Source organism: Saccopteryx leptura, chromosome 2 (genome assembly GCF_036850995.1).
Source record: "Saccopteryx leptura isolate mSacLep1 chromosome 2, mSacLep1_pri_phased_curated, whole genome shotgun sequence".
NCBI lineage: Eukaryota > Metazoa > Chordata > Mammalia > Chiroptera > Emballonuridae > Saccopteryx > Saccopteryx leptura.
This window is the reverse complement of record NC_089504.1, coordinates 34,867,498-34,892,665: the sequence shown is the minus strand read 5'-3', so window position 1 is coordinate 34,892,665 and position 25,168 is coordinate 34,867,498. Positions and strand designations below refer to the sequence as shown.

The 25,168-nt window shown below is 44.9% G+C and overlaps 2 protein-coding genes and 1 non-coding gene across 5 annotated transcripts in view; 2 read left to right on the top strand and 1 right to left on the bottom strand.

The window, feature by feature from the left end:
* Window positions 1-1,909, top strand: part of TMOD1 (tropomodulin 1) — an 86,350-nt gene extending 84,441 nt beyond the window's left edge. Inside the window, exon 10 of the mRNA XM_066367595.1 lies at window positions 360-1,909. Coding sequence (XP_066223692.1) covers window positions 360-424 — 65 coding nt within the window. The 3' untranslated portion in view covers window positions 425-1,909. The remainder of the gene's footprint in view (window positions 1-359) is intronic.
* Window positions 1,910-2,654: 745 nt separating this feature from the next.
* TSTD2 (thiosulfate sulfurtransferase like domain containing 2) lies at window positions 2,655-25,114 on the bottom strand. 3 transcript variants are annotated; one of them, XM_066367591.1, is made up of 10 exons: window positions 24,908-25,114; window positions 21,003-21,215; window positions 19,809-20,122; window positions 18,206-18,326; window positions 11,361-11,486; window positions 10,457-10,562; window positions 7,448-7,566; window positions 6,810-6,968; window positions 6,078-6,216; window positions 2,655-3,885 (listed from the first exon to the last, which is right to left on the bottom strand). In XM_066367591.1, exons 2-10 carry the CDS (start codon window positions 21,165-21,167, stop codon window positions 3,260-3,262), a joined length of 1,875 nt encoding a protein of 624 aa, XP_066223688.1. In that variant the 5' UTR covers window positions 21,168-21,215; window positions 24,908-25,114; the 3' UTR covers window positions 2,655-3,259. The 3 variants fall into 3 exon arrangements, with proteins under 3 accessions (XP_066223688.1, XP_066223690.1, XP_066223691.1); XM_066367593.1 differs by having other exon boundaries at window positions 24,998-25,114; XM_066367594.1 differs by having other exon boundaries at window positions 21,003-21,212; window positions 24,998-25,114.
* On the top strand, window positions 15,601-15,707 carry LOC136396447 (U6 spliceosomal RNA). Its single transcript, XR_010749734.1, has one exon. It is a non-coding gene; the product is annotated as a U6 spliceosomal RNA (small nuclear RNA).
* Window positions 25,115-25,168: the final 54 nt, after the last annotated feature.

The following is a 25,168-nucleotide window of genomic DNA, read 5'->3' as shown; positions in this document are numbered from 1 at the left end:
ACCTTAGTCTCATTAAGATCAGCCGAGCTTGACTCTGACCTGAACCGGAGTGCGGCTCTCCAGCTGCAGGGCCTCTGTTCGCAGAGGAGAACCGGCGGGGCTGGACAAGGAGGTTTTATTGCTGTGAGGCCAGCGAGGTAGAAGTACTTTATGAATGAACCTACACTAACGACCACAGACCCTCGTCCCTGAATGCTGACAGATGTTACACTACCCCATGTAACTGTCCTTTAGAAACTGACTTCAGACTTTGCTAACCAGGAAGTTAGTGAGAGGCTTCACGGAGCCTTCTCGGGGCCACAGGTGGCTCCCAGTGCAAGGTGACAACGGACTTACCTCTCATCTCCATTCCCTTCCAGTGAGGAAGAGGAGGCTCGCGGACCTGACTGGGCCCATCATTCCCAAGTGCCGGAGTGGAGTCTAGTGTGTGGCAGTGACGACCACGCCTCTGAACTGGACATGTTCTACTGATACTGTGCTCTGCAGTGAAAACCAGGAGGCAGAATGCGGCACAAACCCTTTCTGTGGTTCAGTTCTTTATGCACTAAGGTTTTAAGATAACTAGTGATTATAGTTGAAAATTTTATAAACTGTGGTTAATGTGAAGTTTTTCTTTAGTCACAGAAGTTCAGTCTGGTTAATATTTAAAAACTAAGATGCCCCTGAACCAGCAGATCTTACTGAAGATGGCGTTCTCGCAGCAGTGACAACCCGAGAGCCTGGCTGTGGTGGCCTTGCCGGGAGCTGTTTCGGGTGTCTTTAACGTGTGAACAGACAGCACACCCTTCCACAGGATTTAGAAGCATTATAAACAGTTTATTACAAGTTTGAGCTTAGCTATTTAGCAAACAAAACAGATTCTTTATTAACTCTCCTTTAAATTTTAAGAACCTCAAGATTCAAGTTGCCAAATTGATTATCGGATCAAGAATACAATTTTGCCCCTCAAGAAAGACAAAGACTGTAGCCACAGAGCTGCCAGGAACCAAAGAACACGAGCTTCCTTTTGCTGGATGCCAGGAGATGACAGAAAAGCCAATAGTGAAATTCCAGGTTTCAGAACCGGCCTTTCTTTACCAATCCCAGGCACCAAACAGCTCCTGCAGTGTTCTGTATGACATCTGGGATTTACTTACAATTTAAACCGGAGTCAGATTTGTTTCTTTATCAAATGCCAGCCTTATGATGGATGTGAATACCTATGGCCAAATACTTGAAAACACCTTCCTGTGTTGCACAGTGGGCTGATGGCTATGTGAGGTCAAACAGGGATAATTTTCAAGTCCACTGTAGCTATGCTGACAGACTTCGACCTGGGGCAGCACTTTATTAGACAGGTCACTGCTAATCTCATGCCTGTAAAAATTAAGCCTCTCAAGGCCAATGGTGAAGCTCCAGATAGTAAAGAATTAGGAAACCCTGGCCAAACCATCCCTAGATGATTATTCTGAAAATGTAATTTTGGTATCTCCTCTGCATCCCTCTCTAACCTCGTGTGCCGCTTGGGATCCAGCAAAAATGTGAAGCCACGATGCCCTTGTGCCTTTTAACACGCCACAGTGCCAGTTAAGCTAGGACTTCTGTGCTTGGGGAGTTATTTTCATGAGTGAGTGGACAAATGTTACGTTAAAGGACAAGCCGGGAGCTGCCGAGCACTGAGCAGAGGGGCTTCTGATGGAGAAGGAAGAGGCTTGCAACTGAACTGTAATGACGCGGACGGTGCCGGGTAACCAGAGGTGGAGCCAGGGCCTCCCACGAGGAAGAGTGTCGACTGAGACTGCAGACAGGCCCACGAGGGCACCGTGCTGCAGGGACAGCCACCCCACCAGCTTCTCCTTGAAACACAGCTGCAGCTGTATTCTGCATCACTGGAAACAGCAATATAACATTAAATCTGTTGGTCTTTGAATGGCTGTGATGTGTTTCTTGGAACCTGTGTGACAGGGACATGTGCCTGACAAGGCCAGGAAACCACAACCGTGCTTGAATGACCTCACTCCGAATGTTTTGTCTCTAAAACTGCCAAATGTCGGTGTCATCAAGCTCACCTGAACCTCTCATAGAAAATACTTAAAAACTAAGTGTGGTAGCCCTGGTCGGTTGGCTCAGTGGTAGAGCGTCAGCCTGGCGTGCAGAAGTCCCGGGTTCGATTACCGGCCAGGGCACACAGGAGAGGAGCCCATTTGCCTCTCCACCCCTCCCCCTCTCCTTCCTCTCTGTCTCTCCCCTCCCCTCCTGCAGCGAGGCTCCATTGGAGCAAGGATGGCCCGGGCGCTGGGGATGGCTCCTTGGCCTCTGCCCCAGGCGCTAGAGTGGCTCTGGTCACAACAGAGCGAAGCCCCGGAGGGGCAGAGCATTGCCCCCTGGTGGGCGTGCCGGGTGGATCCCGGTCGGGAGCATGCGGGAGTCTGTCTGACTGTCTCTCCCCGTTTCCAGCTATAAAAAAACAAACAAACAAAACAAAACTAAGTGTGGTGAGGGTTGAGGAATTCAGAGGCTATTGGGGGACATCTCTGTTAGGAACCTAATCAATGAAAAAGGAAGGGGGCCACATCTTTAAGACCCACTGCTCCATCACAAGCTATTGGTCTAGACCAGGAGGTGGCAATTTTTTCTGTAAAGGGCAAGATAATAAATACAGGTTTTTCAGGACATAATTTTTCTCTTCTGAAGATTTTATTCCACCATAAATCATGTATAAACAAACAGGTATGGCTACTCCACTAAAACTTTATTTACAAAAGCAAGAGATGGGCTAAATGCCATAGTCTGCAGATCCTAGTCTAGAGCTCTCGCTAACACAGACGAGGTGAGGGTAGGGGTAGATGGCAGGTGACCTGAGGAGCCTGGTTCCAAGGAGTCCACTTCCCAGGACATGGCTTTCACACGTTTGCCATCAGGACACACAGGTTTGATGACAAGAATGACTATTACCAGCCGCTGCATGACACAGAAAGGGCAGGACCTGGTCACCAGGCTCAAGACTTTATCCCTCTGCTGCAGTGGGATCCCACACAGCTCACCTTGTCTGTGTTCTAGCATCTTCTGAGTCAGATGTCTCAGGTAAGTGGTCAGGACCAACTCCCTGTTCCCTCGTCTTGTGAAGTACAGGTGGTCAGCATGGTGACCAGTTTGTCACGGTGGTACTGGCCAGCACCGAAGTTCCCTGTTTCTCTGTTGCTGCAGCCCTGATATTCTCCAACAGGTGGTTGCCTCACCCTAGCTCTGTGAAGGCTTAGGGAAATGCTGCCAGTGCCACTCACAAGCATGGCCCATCCTCATCCTCACCCACATCCACTCTCGGCTCTGGGCTCCTGGGGAGCTGCTGATGGTGCCGCTCACACAAGCATGGCCCATCCCCATCCTCACCCACATCCACTCTCGGCTCTGGGCTCCTGGGGAGCTGCTGATGGTGCCGCTCACACAAGCATGGCCCATCCCCATCCTCACCCACATCCACTCTCGGCTCTGGGCCCGTGGGGAGCTGCTGATGGTGCCGCTCACACAAGCATGGCCCATCCCCATCCTCACCCACATCCACTCTCGGCTCTGGGCTCCTGGGGAGCTGCTGATGGTGCCGCTCACACAAGCATGGCCCATCCCCATCCTCACCCACATCTGGTCTCGGCTCTGGGCACGTGGGGAGCTGCACCTGCTGTGCAAGTTCACTAGGTATACGTGGCCGTCGGGCTGTACACTCACATTCCTCTTTAAAGCTGTTCTGGGTAGGGCCTGAAGCTGGCCTGCTCCCTTTGTCTTGACATGTGACACAGCAGGCTGTGAATCCTTGTGCTTGGCAGGCAAGGCAGGTCAAGACGAGCTGGCGGCACTGTGGAGTGGAGCAGAATTTATACTGATCCCATGGCGCTCCACAGTATGAACATTCTGGGGAAGGAAGAAAATCTTTGTTATAAACAGGCACATGTGCACTCACATACACACAGACAGGCATCTCTCCAGGTCCTAAATATAACCCTTAGCTCATCAGAATTGAATGTATCCTTTTGTACCTGGGGAAGGTTTCTTTTTTTTTTTTTTTTTTTGTATTTTTCTGAAGTTGGAAACGGGGAGGCAGTCAGACAGACTCCCGCATGCACCTGACCAGGATCCACCCGGCACGCCCACCAGGGGGCGATGCTCTGCCCATCTGGGGCATCGCTCTGTTGTAACCAGAGCCATTCTAGCGCCTGAGGCAGAGGCCATGGAGCCATCCCCAGTGCCTGGGCCAACTTTGCTCCAATGGAGTCTTGGCTGCGGGAGGGGAAGAGAGAAACAGAGAGGAAGGAGAGGGGAAGGGTGGAGAAGCAGATGGGCACTTCTCCTGTGTGCCGTGGCCGGGAATCAAACCCGGGACTACCGCACGCCAGGCTGACACTCTACCACTGAGCCAACCGGCCAGGGCCTGGGGAAGGTTTCTAACTAGTAAGTCTCCCATCTTCTAACAAAAAATGCTCCCCATCTCTACTTTTTTGGGGGGAGACTGGTCCTGGGAATTGTCTTCCTGATTCCTGCACTCACTGATCCATTATTTTATTTTCTTATTTAGAAAAAAGGAGTACTGCTTCTCTCTTTAACGATCCCAAACCTAGTCAACGGTCTTTTTCTTTTAGATCACCCCCTTTGTCACTGGGAGACAACATGCCTGACTGCAGATGATCCCACATCTACATTCAGCTTCTGCAGCCCATGCCCCTCTTCCCTGGCCTGAGGTTTTCTTGCTGTTGCTAGTGGACACTTGCCACCAGGATTCCTCAAATTCACATTATCAGCTTTCTTAGTTGGTTTTTCCCTGCTGATCTGTTACCACTGATAACATCATCATTCTTCAAGTCCCCTTACCTAGCTTATCTAAGCTACCTTTGGGATACTCCATCTGGCTCCAAAACAGATGTGAATGAAGTAGCTTTCAATAAGAAACACAAACACAAGACCATCCAAATTAAAAGATCAAGAAGAGGGGGAGTACAAACTCACATCTTAGTTATTACCTGGGTAGGAATGCAATCTGTCTCTGATCCCCATTCTAGAAAGCTGGAACAGCCACTAGGGTTGTCTGCCTGTGACCTTGCCTATTCCTGACTGTGGCATCCAGGGGTAAGACCCATTTTTCTAAAGGATTATTTCCATCCTTCACTGTCTGCCCTCATTTGATACCACAAGTTAATGTGGACTGCAAACGACAGCCACACCACATGCTTCTTGTGACCACCCTGCCTCTGGCCCTAGGTTCAGCTCCGACCTCGGAGTGCTCCACCCACCATGCAAAGTGCACACCACCTGTGTATGCAGACATCTACATTTGGGGTTCTTTTATTTTGTGCCATAGATTTACTTGGCAGTCTAATGAAGACTATGAACTCTTAGAAAAATATTTTTTAAATGCATAAAATAAACTACATAGAATTAGAAAGGAAACTACATAGGATTACAAAGGAAACCAATTATACAGATATACAAAATATTCAATTTTTAAAAAAATATGGAATATAGTAAGATATTAGCACATTAAATAAATTAGTGGTGGGCCTAACAGCTATTTCCATTTTGAAGCAATGATGAACATAAATGCTATTTTGAGATATTGGTAACAACTGTAATCAATGAAAATACTGTAATTTCTATTGACAAAGTCACAGGTACATCTAATACTGTAGGTTTTGTTGCTTAAATTCATAATTGATGGCAGTGTTTTTACATTTAGTGAGGGGTTATAAAAATAGAGATAAAATTACTATAATTATTTTCCCTTCCAAATTTATAGAATCCCTGAATCCTTGATATTGACCCTCAGTGAAGCCCTCTGGTTCAGCCTATTCGCTCAACCCCTAGCAGGTAGACAGAACAAGGGACATTGTTCCATGTAAGGACCCGCCTAACTCATAAATGGTGAGGCCAGGATCCCGATACTGGCCTCCTGACGCTCCACTGCTGCGTCTCCAGCCTGATGGGCGATGGTGGGGCTACGTCCTCCTTTTCTCTAATTCTTCAAGTAGTCAGCACTGGCCTGCCATCCAGAATGGTTAACATGGAGAGTGTGCCTGACCACGAGCCTGGGGTCTGGGCCTATGCTGACCTACCTGACACTATGTCGCTGTTGTAGGACAGGGCATAACGCTCATCAAAAACAAACAACTTCCCTTTGTAAAAACCATCAGGAAACTCTTCCAGGTACTTGTGGATGCCACCCTTGAGCTGGAACACTTCCTTGCACACCCCCTATGCACAAAGAAAACACAGGAGACTTGAGGAGGCCAGCAGAGACCCGTAAGAGGCCGCACGGAGGAGTGGCGCGCGGGGAGGGATGCCAGAGTGCGGCCCTGGCTCCCGGCGCAGGACACAGAACTGCTGACCAAGGGCTCAAGGAACCGGCTGGCCTGCGCTTGCCTTCGGGGGGATGGGTGATGGCAGCACTCAGGGCCTTCACTCTCTAGATCCTGGGAAGCTCAACTATTTTTGCTGCCCCCTAAATATAGGAAGGCACCTGTTGGGACATGTAATGTTACTGAATTTGCTCTTCTCAGGATCAAGCAGGAGTATTAATTAGGTAAAGGGAGATGTTAACTAACCTTTCCTGCTTGTACCTGAAGAGTCTTTAAGATTGTTAAGTGTTTTTCACATCTTAAGATTAAGAACTTCAGATTTTGTCCTTATAAACTCTAAGCTGAAACCATACAAGCGGAAAATTAACCCCTGACTGGCTGGGGGTGGGACAGAGAATGAAGGTGGCAGGGGTGGGGGGTGCTCTGCACATGCTGTGGGGGGTGCCTTTCAGCTGCCAGGTCTGTAGTGCCCCAAGCACAGTGACTCACCTTGGCTTTGAGGTAGGCTGAACCCCGCTCACAGCGGATGCCGCCAGTGCAGTACATCAGTACCTTCTTCTCTCTGAAAAGTTCTAGATTTTTGTCAACGTAGCTAGGGAAGTAACTGAATTTCCTGATGTCTGGGGCTAAGCAGCCCTGGAAGCGTCCCTACAATGCGGAAGCAGAAGGAAAATGGTCTAAAAAGCATACCTGGTAAGCTTTTTTTCTGTCAATCTCCTCTCCCCAACCCCCACCCCGGCCAGGAAACACCTGCTGGTTGCTGCCCTCATCCCACACTCTGACCTTTCCATTTCAAGATCTGGGACTTAAGAGACAAGGCTGGTGGGTGATGGGACACTTGCCCCAAGTCTTCAGGGGAACTGGAGGGGCGCCCAAACAAATTCTACAAGGCCCTTGACACATGTCAAGGGGAGGCACACAGAAGCGAGAATGCACACGTGCCAAGACGCCTTTAGTTCATATTTTCTCAGGCTTTCTCACTGGATCCTGCGTTCAAAGGCCTGGGCTGTTTCTGAAGCTGCTGGCAGTGGGAAGAGGTCCACGTGACCTGCCCACAGGTGGGCACCCACAGGGCCCCCTTTAAGACCAGGCCATACTTTGGGGACTCAATTTTTGTTCTTACTTACTATTTTGCTTTCATAGAAGTTTCTGCAGTCCAGTAGAATAGTATCACTTTGTTCTTGATTTGCTTCAGACAGAAACTTTTCTACTTCTTTATGAAATTCACTGGGGGACAAATGGATTCCTAAAACCAAACCAAAAAATTAATTGAAACAAAACAAGAAAAAACAAAACCCAATCACGACTGGCCCAGGCCAATGACTTATATGTTGCTTTGTTTATTTACACCTAAACTTTTTCTTTTCATAATTACAATTATGTCTCAAAATAACACTATAACAATCACAATGAAATAATTTAGTAATTCTAGTCCTCTCCTCCCTCCTCCTAAGATGAGCACTAGGAGACCTGGCAGTTTAGAAATAATTAGAGAAATTTACATCCTCATACAAGGCCTAATCCAACAATAAAAGCCAGACAGTTGGGATCTGAATTGCCATGTGGGTTTGCTGGTCCACTCTGTGGCCAGTCTTATATTGTCACTACACTGGAAGGAGCCTGGACATTTATATGCTTGACTACAGACTTTATAAACTGTTCTATACTAGATGGAGCCCAATTTCAAGGCAGGGGTTAGCAAAAAGTTGTGGGAAAAAGAATGTGTTTTTTAAAAAAAACAAAAGGGTAGGTCCTGGCCAGTTGGCTCAGCAGTAGAGCATCGGCCTGGCATGCAGGAGTCCCAGGTTTGATTCCTGGTCAGGGCACACAGGAGAAGCGCCCATCTTCTTCACCCTTCCCCCTCTCCTTCCTCTCTGTCTCTCTCTCCCTCCCTCAGCCAAGGCTCCATTGGAGCGAAGTTGGCCCGGGCACTGAGGATGGCTCTATGCCTGCACCTCAGGTGCTAGAATGGCTCCAGCTGCAATGGAGCATCGTCCCCTGGTGGGCATGCCGTGTGGATCCCGGTCGGGTGCATGCAGGAGTCTGTCTGACTGCCTCCCCGCTTCTAACTTCGGAAAAATACAAAAGAAAAAGAAAAAAAGGGTAGGAAGAACGTGTCTAAGTTTGTGTGCATGAGAAGCAGAGAAAAGGATGGGAGGGGCTGACAGCAGGAATGATGTATGAGAAAGAAGAGCGAGAGAAAGAAAAGGATGAAAAGGAAGAAGACAGAGGAGAGAAGGAGAGGAAGAGAGAACCTGTCTGGTGGGGCCTTTTGCCTTCTCGACTCTCTAGGAAAGAAATTCCTGTGTCTTTCAGGGTTCAGACATCTCAATATATTGTTAAGGAACTTTTGGTGAATTTGGCAGTGTGGAATAACCACACCTCACTGGTGGGGACTCTGGTGACTTAAGAGTGCATTTAGCCTGACCAGGCGGTGGCGCAGTGGATAGAGCGTCAGACTGGGATGCGGAAGGATCCAGGTTCGAGACCCTGAGGTCGCCAGCTTGAGCGCGGGTTCATCTGGTTTGAGCAAAGCTCACCAGCTTGGACCCAAGGTCGCTGGCTTGAGCAAAGGGTTACTCAGTCTCTGCTGGAGGCCTGTGGTCGGGGCACATGTGAGAAAGCAATCAAAGAACAACTGGGGTGTTGCAGCGAGGGACTGATGATTAATGCTTCTCATTTCTCTCCGTTCCTGTCCCTATCTATCCCTCTCTCTGACTCTCTGTCCCTGAAATAAAATTTAAAAAAAGGAGTGCATTTATTGGCCCTGGCCAGTTTGCTCAGCAGTAGAGCATCAACCTGGCATGTGGAAGTCCTGGGTTTGATTCCCAGTCAGGGCACAAAGGAGAGGCAACCATCTGCTTTTCCCTCCATACCCGCCTTCTCCCCCTCTCTCTCTTCCCCTCCTGTAGACATGGCTTGATTAGTTTGAGCAGGTTGGTCCGGGTGCTACGGGTGGCTCCATGGAGCCTCCACCTGAGGTGCTAAAAATAGCCTGGTTGCAATCACGGCCCCATATGGGCAGAACATTGGCCCTAGATGGCAGTGGCTGGGTGAATCCTGGCCAGGGCACAAGTGGGGGTCTGTCTCTGAATCTCCCCTAACCTCGCTTTAAAAAAAAAGAAAAGAAAAAAAGGTGCATTTATTAAAGCTTGGGGACAGTTAGAGTTTAGTACAGGGGTCCCCAAATTGCGGCCCTCTGAGGCCATTTATCCGGCCCCCACTGCACTTTTGGAAGGGGCACCTCTTTCATTGGTGGTGAGAGGAGCACAGGATGCAGATGCTGTATGTGGCGGCGCCACAAAGCACAGCGTAGCTCATGTACAGTACTACTTCGTCACACTCCGGAAGTGCGTCATATCCCTTGTTACGGCTAGCAGTGACAAATATGGAACTGGACATTGACCATCTCATTAGCCAAAAGCAGGCCCATAGTTCCCATTGAAATACTGGTCAGTTTGTTGATTTAAATTTACTTGTTCTTTATTTTAAATATTGTATTTGTTCCCGTTTTGTTTTTTTACTTTAAAATAAGATATGTGCAGTGTGCATAGGAATTTGTTCATAGTTTTTTTTATAGTCCTGCCCTCCAACGGTCTGAGGGACAGTGAACTGGCCCCCTGTGTAAAATGTTTGGGGACCCCTGGTTTAGTAGAAAGAAAATAAAAAGTTCACACCTGAGATAAGCATGGGCATGCTCCAGAGAGAGCCCTGCCCCATAGCTATTTTTTTTGGAGGGGGGGGAGTAGAGACAGAGTCAGAGATGAGAAACATCAATTCTTCGTTGCTGCTCCTTAGTTGTTCATTGATTGACTTCTCATATGTGCCTTGACTGGGGGGCTATAGCAGACCGAGTGACCCCTTGCTCGAGCCAGGGACCTTGGGTTCAAGCTGGTGGGCTTTGCTCAAACCAGATGAGCCCATGCTCAAGCTGGCGACCTCGGGGTTTTGAACCCGGGTCCACCACATCCCAGTCCGACACTCTATCCACTGCGTCACCTCCTGGTCTGGCTGCCCATAGCTATTTTAATGAGAAGGTTCATCGCAACTGTAGTTGATCTAAATTTCACATTTGTCTCTATGTTGTTTTGTCCTTTTGAAGAAAAGCACAATTTTTCTTATAAAAGCGAGCATACCAGGCTTCTTATAGGAGATCTTCATGGGACTGATCCCCATAGGCACGATTTCTTCAAATACACCAACACGCAATTCTGGAAAACAGCAAGCCCCTCCTTTGCTGGTCTAGCCAATGAGAAATAAAGCAGAACATAGTCTTTCCATCTCCAAGTGTAAGACATTTAATAATGTTGAATTATCTGGAACATTCTAGACCATACCATAATTCCCTTTTCCCATTAAAACAGGTTTCTAATTTGAGACTTCTTTTTAATGCAGCTGTCGTATTATTATAAAACAGACTTAACGCTAATGTTTGGTACTTATTTATTGCGTGTCTACCATATGCAGAAATGTTACATTAAAAAGGTGTTTCTACACTAATAACATTTAAAACTGAAACACTGCTGAGTAATTCAACATGTAAGAGTACATCCCAGCTTCTGTTCTGGAGCAATGTCCCCTCTTCACCTACCCCCACCAGCACGAACACTAGCAAGGTACTTCCCACCCCCTTTATGACCTGCCACAGTAAAGCAGAGTCACTCACAGCAGCTTGGCTGTCAGAGCAACCTTGCTCCCGTGTGGTGTGCCGTGCTGATCGGATCATTCCATGTTTACCGAAATAATGAGCAAACACATCTAAGATTTAGAGTTTAGGTTGTGTAAACTCTATCATCCTTATTCTTTAAGAAGGGTGACTGAGGTCCAGAGGCGGTACTAACTGGTCCAAGATCACATGGCAAGTCAGTGGAAGGACTAGAGCAAGCACATCCTTCCAAGGCGCTGCCCTGGAACGGACGACTAGGGTGTTTATCCCTGCGCTGCTGTGTCTCCACACTGACCTGCTCTTCATAACCTACAGCAGGAAGAGGCACTGAGGCAGAAGCAAATGGCTATAGAGCTATTTTCAATTTCTCTTACCTTAAAATCATCCTTACACAGATAACCCTTAAACAATGGGCAGGAAAGCATGACTTCCACATACAGTCTCGTGGCCAATTTGCTTCCACCAACTGTCCCGTTGATTCCTTCTGTAGCAATTCGCACCTGAGACACAGAAGGTGAGAGAAGTTCCTTGTGTTCTCAGCTTAGTTTAAACCTTCCCCAGGAAGAACAGGCTCAGGTACGTCGCTAAGTTTAAAAGGAAACGCAGAGACACTGCTTTGGACACCAAAGTGTTGCCATGCCAAGATACTGTAGCTCTCCAAATGGTCCTGCCCATAGTTGAGGTGAGGCGCTCAGTTAATGCGTGCTGAGTAAGAGCAGGAAATGGATGAAACTACTGGTAAACCCCATCTGCTACGGAGAGCTCCAGTTGCCAAAGAACAAATTCTGACTTTCATCTAGGTCAGCAGATCTAGAACCAAGATTCAGCTTTGCCACTTATTTGCCAAGTGCCCTGAGAAAATTAATTTCTTCTTTGAACCTCAATTTCTTCATCTCGCTAAAACAGGGACAAAAGAGAACCAACAATGAAAACTACTGCTGGGGAGACATACCCACTGCTAAAGCAGAGTACACCTGAGAGCCGGGAACAGAGTGAGTCCATCTCCACACTGTGTTTGGGGAAAGCCCACCACTGCAAACCCACTCGCTGGAATACCAAGTTGCAGGAGGAGTGTGTGTCTGCTGAGTTCCCTGCTGTATAACTAGTGCCTACACCAGTGCCCTCCTCACCATACACTCAATATGTACCTGTTGAACAAATGAATATGCATCCACATCTGGGGCTTTCTAGCTTCTCAAACCCTGTACTCTCTTTGAAATACTTCACTGGTTAGGGGACATTAGAGCCTGGATGAAGGTCCCTGCCTGAAAAGGCAATGCTCTAGGGACCCTGCATTTTTAGTCATTTAGTTCTAAAAAAACCCTTGGATGAGTTTAAAGACGGATCATCTTTAGAGGGAGCTGAGCTCTCTAGAGAAACGTGCTAGAGAGAAAGTGCAACACTTAGAGCAGGGGTCCCCAAACTTTTTACACAGGGGGCCAGTTCACTGTCCCTCAGACCGTTGGAGGGCTGGACTATAAAAAAAACTATAAATAAATCCCTATGCACACTGCACATATCTTACTTTAAAGTAAAAAAACAAAATGGGAACAAATACAATATTTAAAATAAAGAACAAGTAAATTTAAATCAACAAACTGACCAATATTTCAATGGGAACTATGCTCCTCTCACTGACCACCAATGAAAGAGGTGCCCTTCCAGAAGTGCGGCGGGGGCCGGATAAATGGCCTCAGGGGGCCGCATGTGGCCCGCGGGCCGAGGTTTGGGGACCCCTGACTTAGAGCATGATACTCTCTGGAAAGAGAGGTAATTTAAGGTCCTATATTATTATTACTATATATATGTAATGATGATACCTCCCAATGAATTAGAATTTGAAAAATTTGTAAAGGCTGCCCCTTTTTCAGGGCCAGAGAAGATGCTTCATTGCTGCCATATTTGATTTAATTCTTTTAGGGCACGGATATAAACAGGATTCATTTTACAGGCCAATGCCAGCTCACCGGGAGTGGCTGTCTGGAGCTCCATGACGAGCGTTTTGCACCACACCTAGGCTCCCCGAGAAGAGTACTGAAGTCTAGGGAAGCCTGTTCTCAGCACGGGAGAAAAAAGTTGGCAGTATACATCATCTCTGCTGTACAGTCTACTATACCTATTACCAACTTTAATAAGTTCTTTACTAAGGAGGCTTCATTTTAAAATTGAGATGGCTATAGGTATTAATAATAAAAACACAAATATATGTAATACACTTTTCTACTTGTTACTTTAATAACAAGTATGCAAAGGACAGAGATAATTTAAAATGAATGTATTTCTGGGTCTGAATGATGGGTCAATGTTTAAAGTTTATTTTTACTATGAGTAATATTAACTATCTACTCTCCCACTAAACCTGAAACTTCCTTCTAAACCAGGTTTGGAAAGAATTTTTTGATTAGGTGTTTCAACTTACTTATTTTTAAGCAATTATATAGAAAAATAGAGCTGAACCAGTGTAAGGGTGAGGAAATCTACCCTGACCCTTTCTGACTGTGACAGATATGATGAAGAGGTACATACTTCTATGTAACTGTCTTTTGGTAGGTTAATAGAGTCTTTCCTATGTTATTTTAATCTCAGAACCCAAGTAAAAACAAGGACATCCACACCCTACATGGCTGGGTGGAGCAATCTCTAAACCAGGGGTCCCCAAACTTTTTACACAGGGGGCCAGTTCACTGTCCCTCAGACCGTTGGAGGGCCGGACTATAAAAAAAACTATAAACAAATCCCTATGCACACTGCACATATCTTATTTTAAAGTAAAAAAACAAAACGGGAACAAATACAATATTTAAAATGAAGAACAAGTAAATTTAAATCAACAAACTGACCAGTATTTCAATGGGAACTATGGGCCTGCTTTTGGCTAATGAGATGGTCAATGTGCTCCTCTCACTGACCACCAATGAAAGAGGTGCCCCTCTGGAAGTGCGGCGGGGGCCAGATAAATGGCCTCAGGGGGCCGCATGTGGCCTGCAGGCCGTAGTTTGGGGACCCCTGCCTAAACTCATACACTAGACCAGGGGTAGTCAACCTTTTTATACCTACTGCCCACTTTTGTATCTCTGTTAGTAGTAAAATTTTCTAACCGCCCACAGGTTCCACAGTAATGGCGATTTATAAAGTAGGGAAGTAACTTTACTTTATAAAATTTATAAAGCAGAGTTACAGCAAGTTAAAGCATATAATAATTACTTACCAAGTACTTTATGTCGGATTTTTGCTAAGTCTGGCAGAATAAATTTTTATAAAACAACTTACTATAGTTATATCTATCTTTTTTTTCCCCCCTGTATTTTTCTGAAGTCGGAAACAGGGAGAGACAGTCAGACAGACTCCCGCATGTGCCTGACCGGGATCCACCCGGCACGCCCACCAGGGGGCGACGCTCTGCCCACCAGGGAGCGATGCTCTGCCCCTCCGGGGCGTTGCTCTGTTGCGACCAGAGCCACTCTAGCGCCTGGGGCAGAGGCCGAGGAGCCATCCCCAGCGCCCGGGGCCATCTTTGCTCCAGTGGAGCCTTGGCTGCGGGAGGGGAAGAGAGAGACAGAGAGGAAGGAGAGGGGGAGGGGTGGAGAAGCAGATGGGCGCTTCTCCTGTGTGCCCTGGCTGGGAATCGAACCTGGGACTTCTGCACGCCAGGCCGACGCTCTACCACTGAGCCAACCGGCCAGGGCTATATCTATCTTTTTATTTACACTTTGGTTGCTCTGCTACTGCCCACCATGAAAGCTAGAACACCCACTAGTGGGCAGCAGGGACCAGGTTGACTACCACTGCTCTAGACTTTCAGTCTCTAGGATTTTTCAACAGGAACCTTCCAAGCAGCTCCTTGATGAGGAAGGCCTTAAACCTCAGAGATGAAGAGCAGTAGTTAGCATTTACTGAGCACCTACTATGAGACAGGAGCTTTATGTTATAAACCTGAAAGGTAGATGTCATAATCCCCATTCAGCGGAAAAGGAAACAGAAGCTCAGAGAAATCATGTAACTGGCCCACAAGTAGCTGCAGATCTGGAATTCAAAACCAGATCTTACTGGCTTTGAATCTTGTAATTTTTCCTTTCCAAAGCCTCCAAGGCATTCCCTTAGGTCTCTTTAGGCAATAAGGAATGTATAGCAATAGGGACAAGAAGCTTCCTTCTATAATCCCAGAATTTTCAAGTTCTCCTCTTTCCCTATCTAAATGCCAATATTCTGACAAATCTACCAGCAGAAAATAGTAAACCGGACATTACCAGTGAAACCTATGATAGACCTAAGATCCAGGCAGATGCTGCCCCCTGGTGGTGAAGGACCCTCATTGCTAGTTCACCTGGGGCTAGGGCGCTAGGCCAATAAAAATCTGATCCTAAACCAAGAAAAGAAATTGATTCGATATTTTGTAATTCAGGTTTACTGTGAGAATATTTATCTTTTAAGATGATATCTAAGAGATAGTGATAAATATATTCATTCAACAAATTTTTACTAAGTTTTTTACTACGCACCACGAATTGTGCTAGGAATTAGGGATACAGTGGTTGAAAAAAATACAGTTCTTGCCCTCTTGGAGTTTACAGACTGAGGGAGGTTACAGATACTAAGATAAAAGTTACAGACTGAGTGCTTGCTTCGGCAGCACATATACTAAAATTGGAACGATACAGAGAAGATTAGCATGGCCCCTGCGCAAGGATGACACGCAAATTTGTGAAGCGTTCCATAAAAAAGAAAAAAAAAGTTACAAACTGACAAGTGGTACAAAACATAACTACAATATGATAGAAGAGAGTTTATTTGGAAAAACAGAAATAATTAAAGGTCAACAAAGAACTCTGAGAAGTGAAGACTGAGTAAAAATTAAACAGGAGAAACCAAGGGGGTGTGGGAGAGTTCCCTGAAGATTTTTCTTGTATAAACGCCCCAAAACAACTTTGTGGGCTTCAGAAACTGGAAGACCGTGTTGAAGGACTGGAATAAGTCAAGGATATATAGGAAGCAGAAAAGGTAAGAACAGGCTAAATCATGCAGGAGCCTGAGGGCATGGGAAGGACTTGGGTTTTACTCTAAGTGCACTGGAGAGCCACTGAAAGATTTGGAGGCGGGAGAAATACAATTTTATTTACCTCTGAAGAGCTTTCTGGCTGCTCTGTGGAGAATGGATTAAATGGTGAGCAGGGATGGAAGAATGGAGAATAGTAGAATAGTTTGGAAGCTACTGAAATGGACTGGTAAGAGAGCGTGAGGTCTTGGTCTAAGGCAGTGGGAGTCAACCTGGTCCCTACCGCCCACTAGTGGGCGCTCCAGCTTTCATGGTGGGCGGTGTTGGAGCAACCAAAGTATAAATAAAAAGATAGATTTAACTATAGTAAGTTGTTTTATAAAGATTTATTCTGCCAAACTTAGCAAAAATCCAACATAAAGTACTTGGTAAGTAATTATTATATGCTTTAACTTGCTGTAACTCTGCTTTATAAATTTTATAAAGTAAAGTTACTTCCCTACTTTATAAATCACCATTACTATGGAACCGGTGGGCGGTTAGAAAATTTTACTACTAACAGAGATACAAAAGCGGGCGGTAGGTATAAAAAGGTTGACTATCCCTGGTCTAAGGTAGTGGAAGTGGAGGACAGAGTGAAAGGAGTCAAGGGACATTTTAGAGGTAGAAATGTCAGGTGAAGAGCTGAAGGAGATAAATGAAGCTTTGAGTCTGTTAGAAAACCTGGATGTGCAAAAGGATAATGTCACTGACTGATCAAATGATTGCAAAAGGGAATTAAAACCTGGGCATGTGTGGGAAAGATTAGCACAGATAATAGTGTCATAGCCAGCGGGGATGTCAGAGGGAACCTAATTCACTTTTGATTTAAATTTTTAAAAATTTTGTAATATACACATACATGTATAGATATGTAATTATTGAGGATATTTTTTAAAAAAGAATCATCCATGCCTGACCAGGTGGTGGCACAGTGGCCAGAGCATTGGACTGGGGTGCAGAGGACCCAGGTCCAAAACGCTGAGGTCGCCAGCTTGAGCGCGGGCTCATCAGGCTTGAGCGTGGGGTTGCTGGCTTGAGCATGGGATCATAGACATGACCCCATGGTCACTGGCTTGAGCCCAAAGGTCGCTGATTTGAGCAAGATGTCATTCACTCTGCTGTAGCCCCCCAGTCAAGGCACATATGAAAAAGCAATCAATGAACTAAGGAGCCATAATGAAGAACTAATACTTCTCATCTCTCTCCCTTCCTGTCTGTCTGTCCCTATCTCTGTCTCTTTGTCACACACACACAAAAAATCATCCATAATCCTCTCATAGAGTTCATCATAATTAACATTTTGATATCCACTGCCCTCCATCTTTACACAGACACTTGTGGGTTTCGTACAAATACATTCATTCCTTTATTCAACATTCTCCAAATATTCACTGTCTGCTGCGTGCTAAGCCCTGTTCTAGCACTGAGAAAGCACCAATTAAGGCAAAATTCCTGTCCTCATGAAGCTTACATTCTACAAGGATAGAGATAACAAATTAAACAAAGATTATACTTTCAGATCATAGTTAATTCTTTGAGGAGAAGATAGAAAGTGATAACGCTCACGGAGAGGACCACTTCAGATTATAGTTCTGAGGAGGTAGTAACATTTAGCAGAAATTTGAAGTGAGGAATGAGCCATGCTATGAGAAAAAGCATTCCAGAGGGAAAGAAAATAGCAAAGGTCAGTACCAGGAATGGTAAAGGCCCTGACATAATCTAGAAAAATGAAGAAGCAGCTTGGAATCACACCTTATGTATAGTTCTGTAAAATGTTTTTCTAGTTACTATTTCAAGAACATTTCCTGACACCAGGGGAAACTATGCTTGCTTCTGCACACAGGTTTATTGAACACAGGCATATCCATCATTTTACATATTGTCCACAGTTGTTTCCATGTTAGAGTTGCAGGGTGGAGTAGTTTTTTGTGCAATGCCTAAAAGATTTACTATTTGGCTCTTTAAGAAAAAGTTTGCTCACCCCTGGTCTATGCCATTAAATATTTCCGTAAAACACCATGTGAATAGCTATTTAGTATTCTACTTATAAATGCCTAGCAGGAGTTTGCTAATTTCTAAGACCTCAATAGTGAATCTTTTTGTAAGAAGCGCAGTCTCCGCAATCCAAGTTGGAGGACAGAGGGGCCCAGTGAAGGATGGGGTGCAGAAGAACATGTTAGGTACCTTGCCTGTGAGGTGCAGGTGCTGACACAGGGCTGTCTGCCAGGCACAGAGCCTGTGGGGATCCTCCAGGTCACAGTAGCAGTAATAAAGCAGCACTTCCCCGTCACTGCTGCCCTGGCCACTGTAAAAGAAAACCACTGGGAATGAGCATCTGAGGCCCTGACAAAAGGAAGCCACAATTCATAAAGTATACCCAGTCAGCATCAGAGGGAAGGCCTAGATGGAGCACTCGTGTCTGCCTTTGCACCTACCATTGTTCTCCTGAAATGAGAAGCAACACCTGTCTGTATTTGCTCTAAAGAAGGCAGTCTCTGCACTTCAGAGCCGAGTAAATTGAGGCCAGTTCCTTCTAGGTACGACAGCTATTTATATGAAGTGCCAGTCAGGACGCGAATACCAGATTTCTGACACTAGAACCCATACCCTTTCTCTTGCACTGTGCTGTATTATACTAACTAGTGTGGGATCTGGGCAGGTCTCCTATCCTTCCTGAGCCTTGATTTCCTCATCTGTAAAATTAGAGAACTGAAATAAGCTGCATTTCCCCAAAGTGCGCTCTGAAGCTGTTCTCTGAAATCACATGTTTGAGAAATCCTGCAGACAGTATTTCCCTTAGAGCCCGAGCCCCTTACCTATTGAAGGCTCTGAGAAGTCCTACAATAAAGAACATTTTTTTCTTTCTCAGTAGAGAACATTTTAAACTAGTGCTTCTCAAACTTATTTTCCTTAGTACTTCTTTTTAACATCTGATAGCATCCTCGATTACAATGTTGCACAGACAGACATATTTTAGAGAATGCTATAGTAGTTAATTAAGGTCCCGTCCAGCTCTGGAATCTGTAACTCACCAATATCCTCATCATATTTCTGGGCTTGGCTTCCCCCAAAGCCACCTTCTCTATTTTGGAGCCTATTATATCTAAACTCCGGTAACAAATTATCTGAACCATACAATTTAACTGATAGATGTGAGGAAAGGCACAAAAATTTTAGTGACTAGCTCAAGTCTGACTCCAAGTTCAAGACTCTTTCTCCTTTTCTTTCTGATAAACAGGTGAATTTGGCACTAAATATTAGAGATAAAAGTATATTATATTTGGACATTTTCTATTCACCAAATAGTTCAGGAATTGCTTAAAATAAGAAATCTGTCCTCTGGAATACTGCAGTATGATTTGGTAAATTTTTCAAAGGCAGAATCTAAACCTCTAACCTACGCCCCCATTTTAAAAGTTAACATCCTTTCTAAAACATATGCAGCTCAGAAAACCACATTTGGTAGCAAAAAACCTTTTTTAAGCTCTGACATTTTTCAGAGTAGAGGAATCTACTGGGCCTTCCAATTTCTCTTTGAAAATAATATCGTTTTCGCTCTTCACTTCTTCTCCCTAAAGATAAGATGTAGGATGGCTTTCAAGAACTCAGCGACACGGGCTATCATCCTCTATGACACACAGTACACGTTTACTGGTCTAGCTTAGGCCCGAAGAGACATTCCGTGCCTTTAGGACCTTGCCATTTTAGAGGATGAGCAGTGATATCTCACTGTGGTTATAAAAACATTTTAAAATTAAACAAAGTACATACAGAATGACATTCTTACCTTATCAGCTCATCAGGGCTAAAGCAACTAATATCAGGGAGCCAAGCAGACCCTTCACGGTTTTGAGTAAGGCACTCTTTTACAGGGTTCCTTCTGTCTGCAGATTTAAGACTCTTTGAGGTGCTCAATGTCACAGCCAGCTGCTTTAAAATGGCAGCAGTCTGGTGGCAAATCTCATCGTCATGTTGTGTTGCCACGTGTCTATGGAATGTGGTCTGGTCTCTGAATAGTTGCTGACAGCATTTCCACCATTTTTCTTTACATTTATAAGAAGGTGCCAGAACTTCTTTGGTTTTGACAAAAAGGGCAAATGCCTGCAATTACATTTCAAATTGTCAGTGTTAAATAACCTTAGGTTTAAGGTTAATGGAAATCTCAGTGAAATTCCTTCATTATCTTTTCACAGGAGTTTCCAGTCCTACCATTTGATGGAAGAACATGGAAAAGTAAGTTTTATTAATAAGCTTCATACCAGCTGGACCAAATCAGCAGTCTTAGACAGCAGCTGCCCTGTTGCCTGTCTATTCTTGTGATTAGGGGATTCCTCCCATAGCCCTAGGTGGGCAAAGAATCCAACCCATCTGTCTACAATCTGTCCTCAAGTACTCCACATACATGTTCCTGAGCCACACCTTGCCTATGATTCTCCTTTGCCTGGCACTTAGTTAAGGTCACCGGTAATGGCCCTGACTACAACTTACCTTGAGCATGGCAGCACCCTACTATCTCACTATCCCTCCACTCCCTGGAGGTCTCTGTTTTTTTTTAAGTGGGAAGAGGGGAGATAGAGAGATAGACTCCCGCATGCTCCCCTTCTGGGTTCCACCCGACAACCCCTGTCAGGGGCCAATGATCAAATCAACAGAGCTATCCTCAGTGCCTGATGCCAATGCTTGGACCAACCAAGTTACCGTCAATGCCTGGAGCCGAAGCTCAAACCAATTAAGCCACTGGCTGTGAGAGGAGAAGAGAGAGGAGGAGACGGAGGAGGAGAGAGAGGAGGAGAGGGAGGGCAAGCCAAGCAGATGATCACTTCTCATATGTGCCTGACTGGGGATAGAACCCAGGACTCTGCACACTGATTCTGACACTCTAGTCAACTGGCCAGGGCCAGAGGCCAAACTTGATAAGCTACTTCTAGATCTACCTGTATTAACTATACATAAGTGATCCTGAAACAAACAGCAATTTTACCTTTTTCTTTGCATATGAGTATTTCTTCTTTGTATTGACATCTAGCTCTGCTTTGAGACTGCTACTGGGATTGATAAAACTTGTGTCTTTCAAATCCAAGTCTGAAAATCTTAACACACAGGCCTCCAGGTCATCTCCTTGGTCTGGTGAAGCGGAGGAAGGCATCTGGTTTGGCTGCAGCAGTGGGGCAGAATCCTTTCCGTTGACTATCTCCTAGGAAGTGAGAAAGAGAAACGCTGTCCAAGTCTTTGTTTACGCAAAGTAAACTCTAAAGCTAATCAATCATGCAAATGAGCATGGGCTCAGTAGCCCAAGCTATCCATTCATTCACTTGCTCATTCAATAAATATTTATTTGGCAGGCACTGTTCTAGATACTGGGGATATAGCAGTGAATGAAACAGGAAAAGTCTCTGCTTTTTTAGAGTTTACATTCCAACAAGAAGAGATGAGTTAAATAATTTTATTTATTTATTTATTTTAAAAAGCCAGATGATAAAAGAGGTTATGAAGACAATCAAGCATAGTAAGGAGCCAGAGTGACGGAGGGGATCTTTAAAACACAGACGGCAGCCTGTCCACGCGGTGGCACAGTGGATAAAGTGTCAGACTGGGATGCAGAGGACCCAGGTTTGAGACCCTGAGGTCACCTGCTTGAGCGTGGGCTCATCTGGCTTGAGTAAAAAGCTCACCAGCTTGGACCCAGGGTCACTGGCTGGAGCAGGGGGGTCGCTCAGTCTGCTGAAGGCCCGCGGTCAAGGCATATATGAGAGAGCAATCAATGAACAGCTAATGTGTCGCAATGAGAAACTGATGATTGATGCTTCTCATCTCTTTCCATTCCTGTCTGTCCCTATCTATCCCTCTCTCTGACTCTCTCTCTCTCTCTCTGTCCTTGTAAAAAAAAAAAGAAAAAAAAAACCATAATGGAAGACTTTGTGGGTAAACAGTTTAATAAATAAGGTCCTTTTTAAAAAAATAAATAAATAAACACAGAGGGCAGGTAAAGCCTGAGGCAGTAGCATTAGAGCAAAAATGCGAATTAGGGGATAAGCCACCCAAATATTTAAGATAAGTGATTCCAAAGAGGCACCAGGTACAACCAAGCTGTGTACTAGTAACTTCAGTCATAAACACTTTGTTCCTTTTTGTTACATAATTTTTGAGCTGTGCAAATTCCCTTTCTTAGACTAAATAACTACCAAGAGAGCCCCATTTTAATGAGCTAAAAGAAACATACAAATTGCAAGTGTAGCCAAATCTTGTCAAAGTGGATACACTACAACCAACATACTGCATTCTTTCTTTTCTAAAGCAAATGTTAAAGGTGAAAATGAGGCAGCATGAAACAAGAAAAGGTAACATGAAACACCAGGCTAAAGGCACTTGCTCTGGATCCTGGTGTAGCTGAGTCCAAGAATATGAACCCAGGCAAGATATTAAACCTTTCTGAGCACTAATTCCCTAATTTCTAAAATGCAACAACAGCATCTACCTTGCAGGGTTGAAGTGAGGACTGGAAAGGAATATGTAGAGTATGGCACATCCTTAATTCCCCTACTTCTCTAGGCTCATCTCAGAGAACACTCTCCCTGACATGTATCCTACTCTGGCCATAACACACTTTGCCTAGTTATATATAGTTATATATAGTTACCACAAATGACCCATGCCCTCTCTTGCCTCACAGCCTCCACGCATATCCTATCCACCACCTCAAAATGACCTCCCTTCACTCTAAATCCTTTTCAGTTCTCGCTTTAATTTAGATATTCTTAACCATTCTGTGTAGAGACTGCTTTGTGCCTGGCACATACAATTGTGCCGCAGATGAAAGTCTTAATGAAACACAAGGTCACTGATCTTTTGAAGTTTATATTCTAGGAAGAGATGAGACACTAAATGAAAATATCAGTGATAAGAGCTGCTGCTTCTCAATTTCCTTTGCTTGGGATCCTCCTTACCATCCACCCCAGCCTTTACATGTTGAATTGCTTTATCTTTAGGCGACCCCTGTGTTTTGGTCGTTCGACCCCCGCTGAACCCACAGGTTGAGAACCGCTGATCTATACTCACCCTCTAAGTGATCTCATCTAGTTCCAAGAACTGAAAAACTAAAGTTTCTTCAGACTAACTGTGCAAGGGGGATTATATATGTGCAACTACATTGGCCATTAGTTGGGAATTGCTGAAGCTGGTTGATAAAGTACATGGGGTTCATAACATAATTTTCTCAACTTGTGTAAATATTTGAAGCTTCCGTTAAAAAAAAAAAGGGAAAGGAAAGGTAAGCAATCATAAATAAAAGGAAATTTATGTTTGGAATACTATGCACTAACTGACACTAAATTTCTGTATCCAGGCTGGGCCTCTCTCCCGAACTCCAAATTCGCATAGCCAACTGTCTATTGGATAGCTTCAACTGCATGGCTATTAGGCTGTTCAAATGCAACTAACTGTTCAAGACCAACTCTTGCTCTTCCCCAGTCATCCTTACCTCTGTAAACGACATTTCTATACTTCCTATTACTCAGAGAATTAACTTTGGGCTTCTTCTAGACTCCTTATTCTTTCACACTATCATCTAGTCCAGGGGACGGGAACCTTTTTGGATGAGAGAGCCATGAATGCCACATATTTTAAAATGTAATTCCATGAGAGCCATCAACGACCTGTGTACGTTACACATTATCCAATAAAAATATGGTGTTGTCCCGGAGGACAGCTGTGATTGGCTCCAGCCACCCGCAACCATGAACATGAGCGGTAGGAAATGAATGGATTGTAATACATGAGAATGTTTTATATTTTTAACTTTTTTTTTTTTTATTAAAGATTTGTCTGCGAGCCAGATGCAGCCATCAAGAGCCACATCTGGCTCGCGAGCCATAGGTTCCCAAACCCTGACCCAGTCCCTCAAAAAATGCTATCAACTTTGTTTTTGAAACACAATCAGGTCAGATCACTTTACACTACCCTCACTACCAATCTCATTCATGGTACCTTCATTTCTTGACTGAATTATTGCAATAGATTAAGTGCTCTCCTCATGTACCCTGTTTCTCTGAAAATAAGACAGTGTCTTATATTAACTTTTGCTCCTAAAGACATTATAAGTCTTATTTTCAGGGGAGGCCTTATATTTCTAAGCTTGAAAAAAATTGCACTAGGTCTTATTTTCAGGGAAACAGGGTAGGAGCCAGAGTGGTAACTATTAAAAAATAAGTCAGATCAGTTTCCAAAGGCTTCTCAACTTACTCAGATAAAGCCCGAGGTCCTTCAAGAGGTCCTCCACTACTTCTGTAATCTCATCTTCTACTACGGTCCCTTTGCCCATTCCCTCTGATTGCACTGTTTGCCCATTCCTGAATCTGTCATCAGCACCAAGAAAACAGGGGTTTTCCTTTGCTCACCTCTGCATCGCCAGCATCTACAACACTGCCTGGCACACAGGGGGTGCTAAATGTTCATAAATACAGTATTTGTTGAGTGAAATAAAACGGAGAAGGCTTCATTAAGGACCTGATGTTTGAGCTGAGACCTAAATGACAAAAAAACATTCATGCAGATTTAGCGGCAGAGATAGGCAAAGGAAATAGTCCGCATCAACCCCTAAAGAGATTACAAGCTTGACTTATTGGAGGCATAGGAAGAAAGAGTGGTTGGAGTACAGCCATGAGAGAGTAGAACCCTGCAGGTAAAGGGTATGGAGTTCGCAGTTGCAACTCATTGTGGAGTTGTAATCAAAGGAGTGACGTGGTCTGATTCTAGATATCTTTTTTTGAAAGTAGAGCCGAGAGGGTTTACAGTTCCACTGTTACGTAAGAAGTGAAGAAAAAAGAAGACCCAAGAACGACTCCTACCTACACTTTTGGATTAAACAATCGGATGAATGGTGCTATTTACCGGAACGGCGCGACGGGCCTAGCCCAATCTCTCCGCCCAGCTTTGCCGAAGAGGAAAAGGCCCGGAAGTGGGAGTGAGACGAGCACATACCTGCCCGTCCTAATTCTCTCTTTAGACTTTTCCTCATTGAACGGTCTCCGCCTAGAAATTAACAAAGCTCACCGCCCTCTAACCTGCAGGCCCCGCCTGAAGTTTACGTAGGAAGGAGCGCTGGAGACGTCACCTCGCTCCGGAAGTCGTCGAGGTTATTAGTGAATGGAA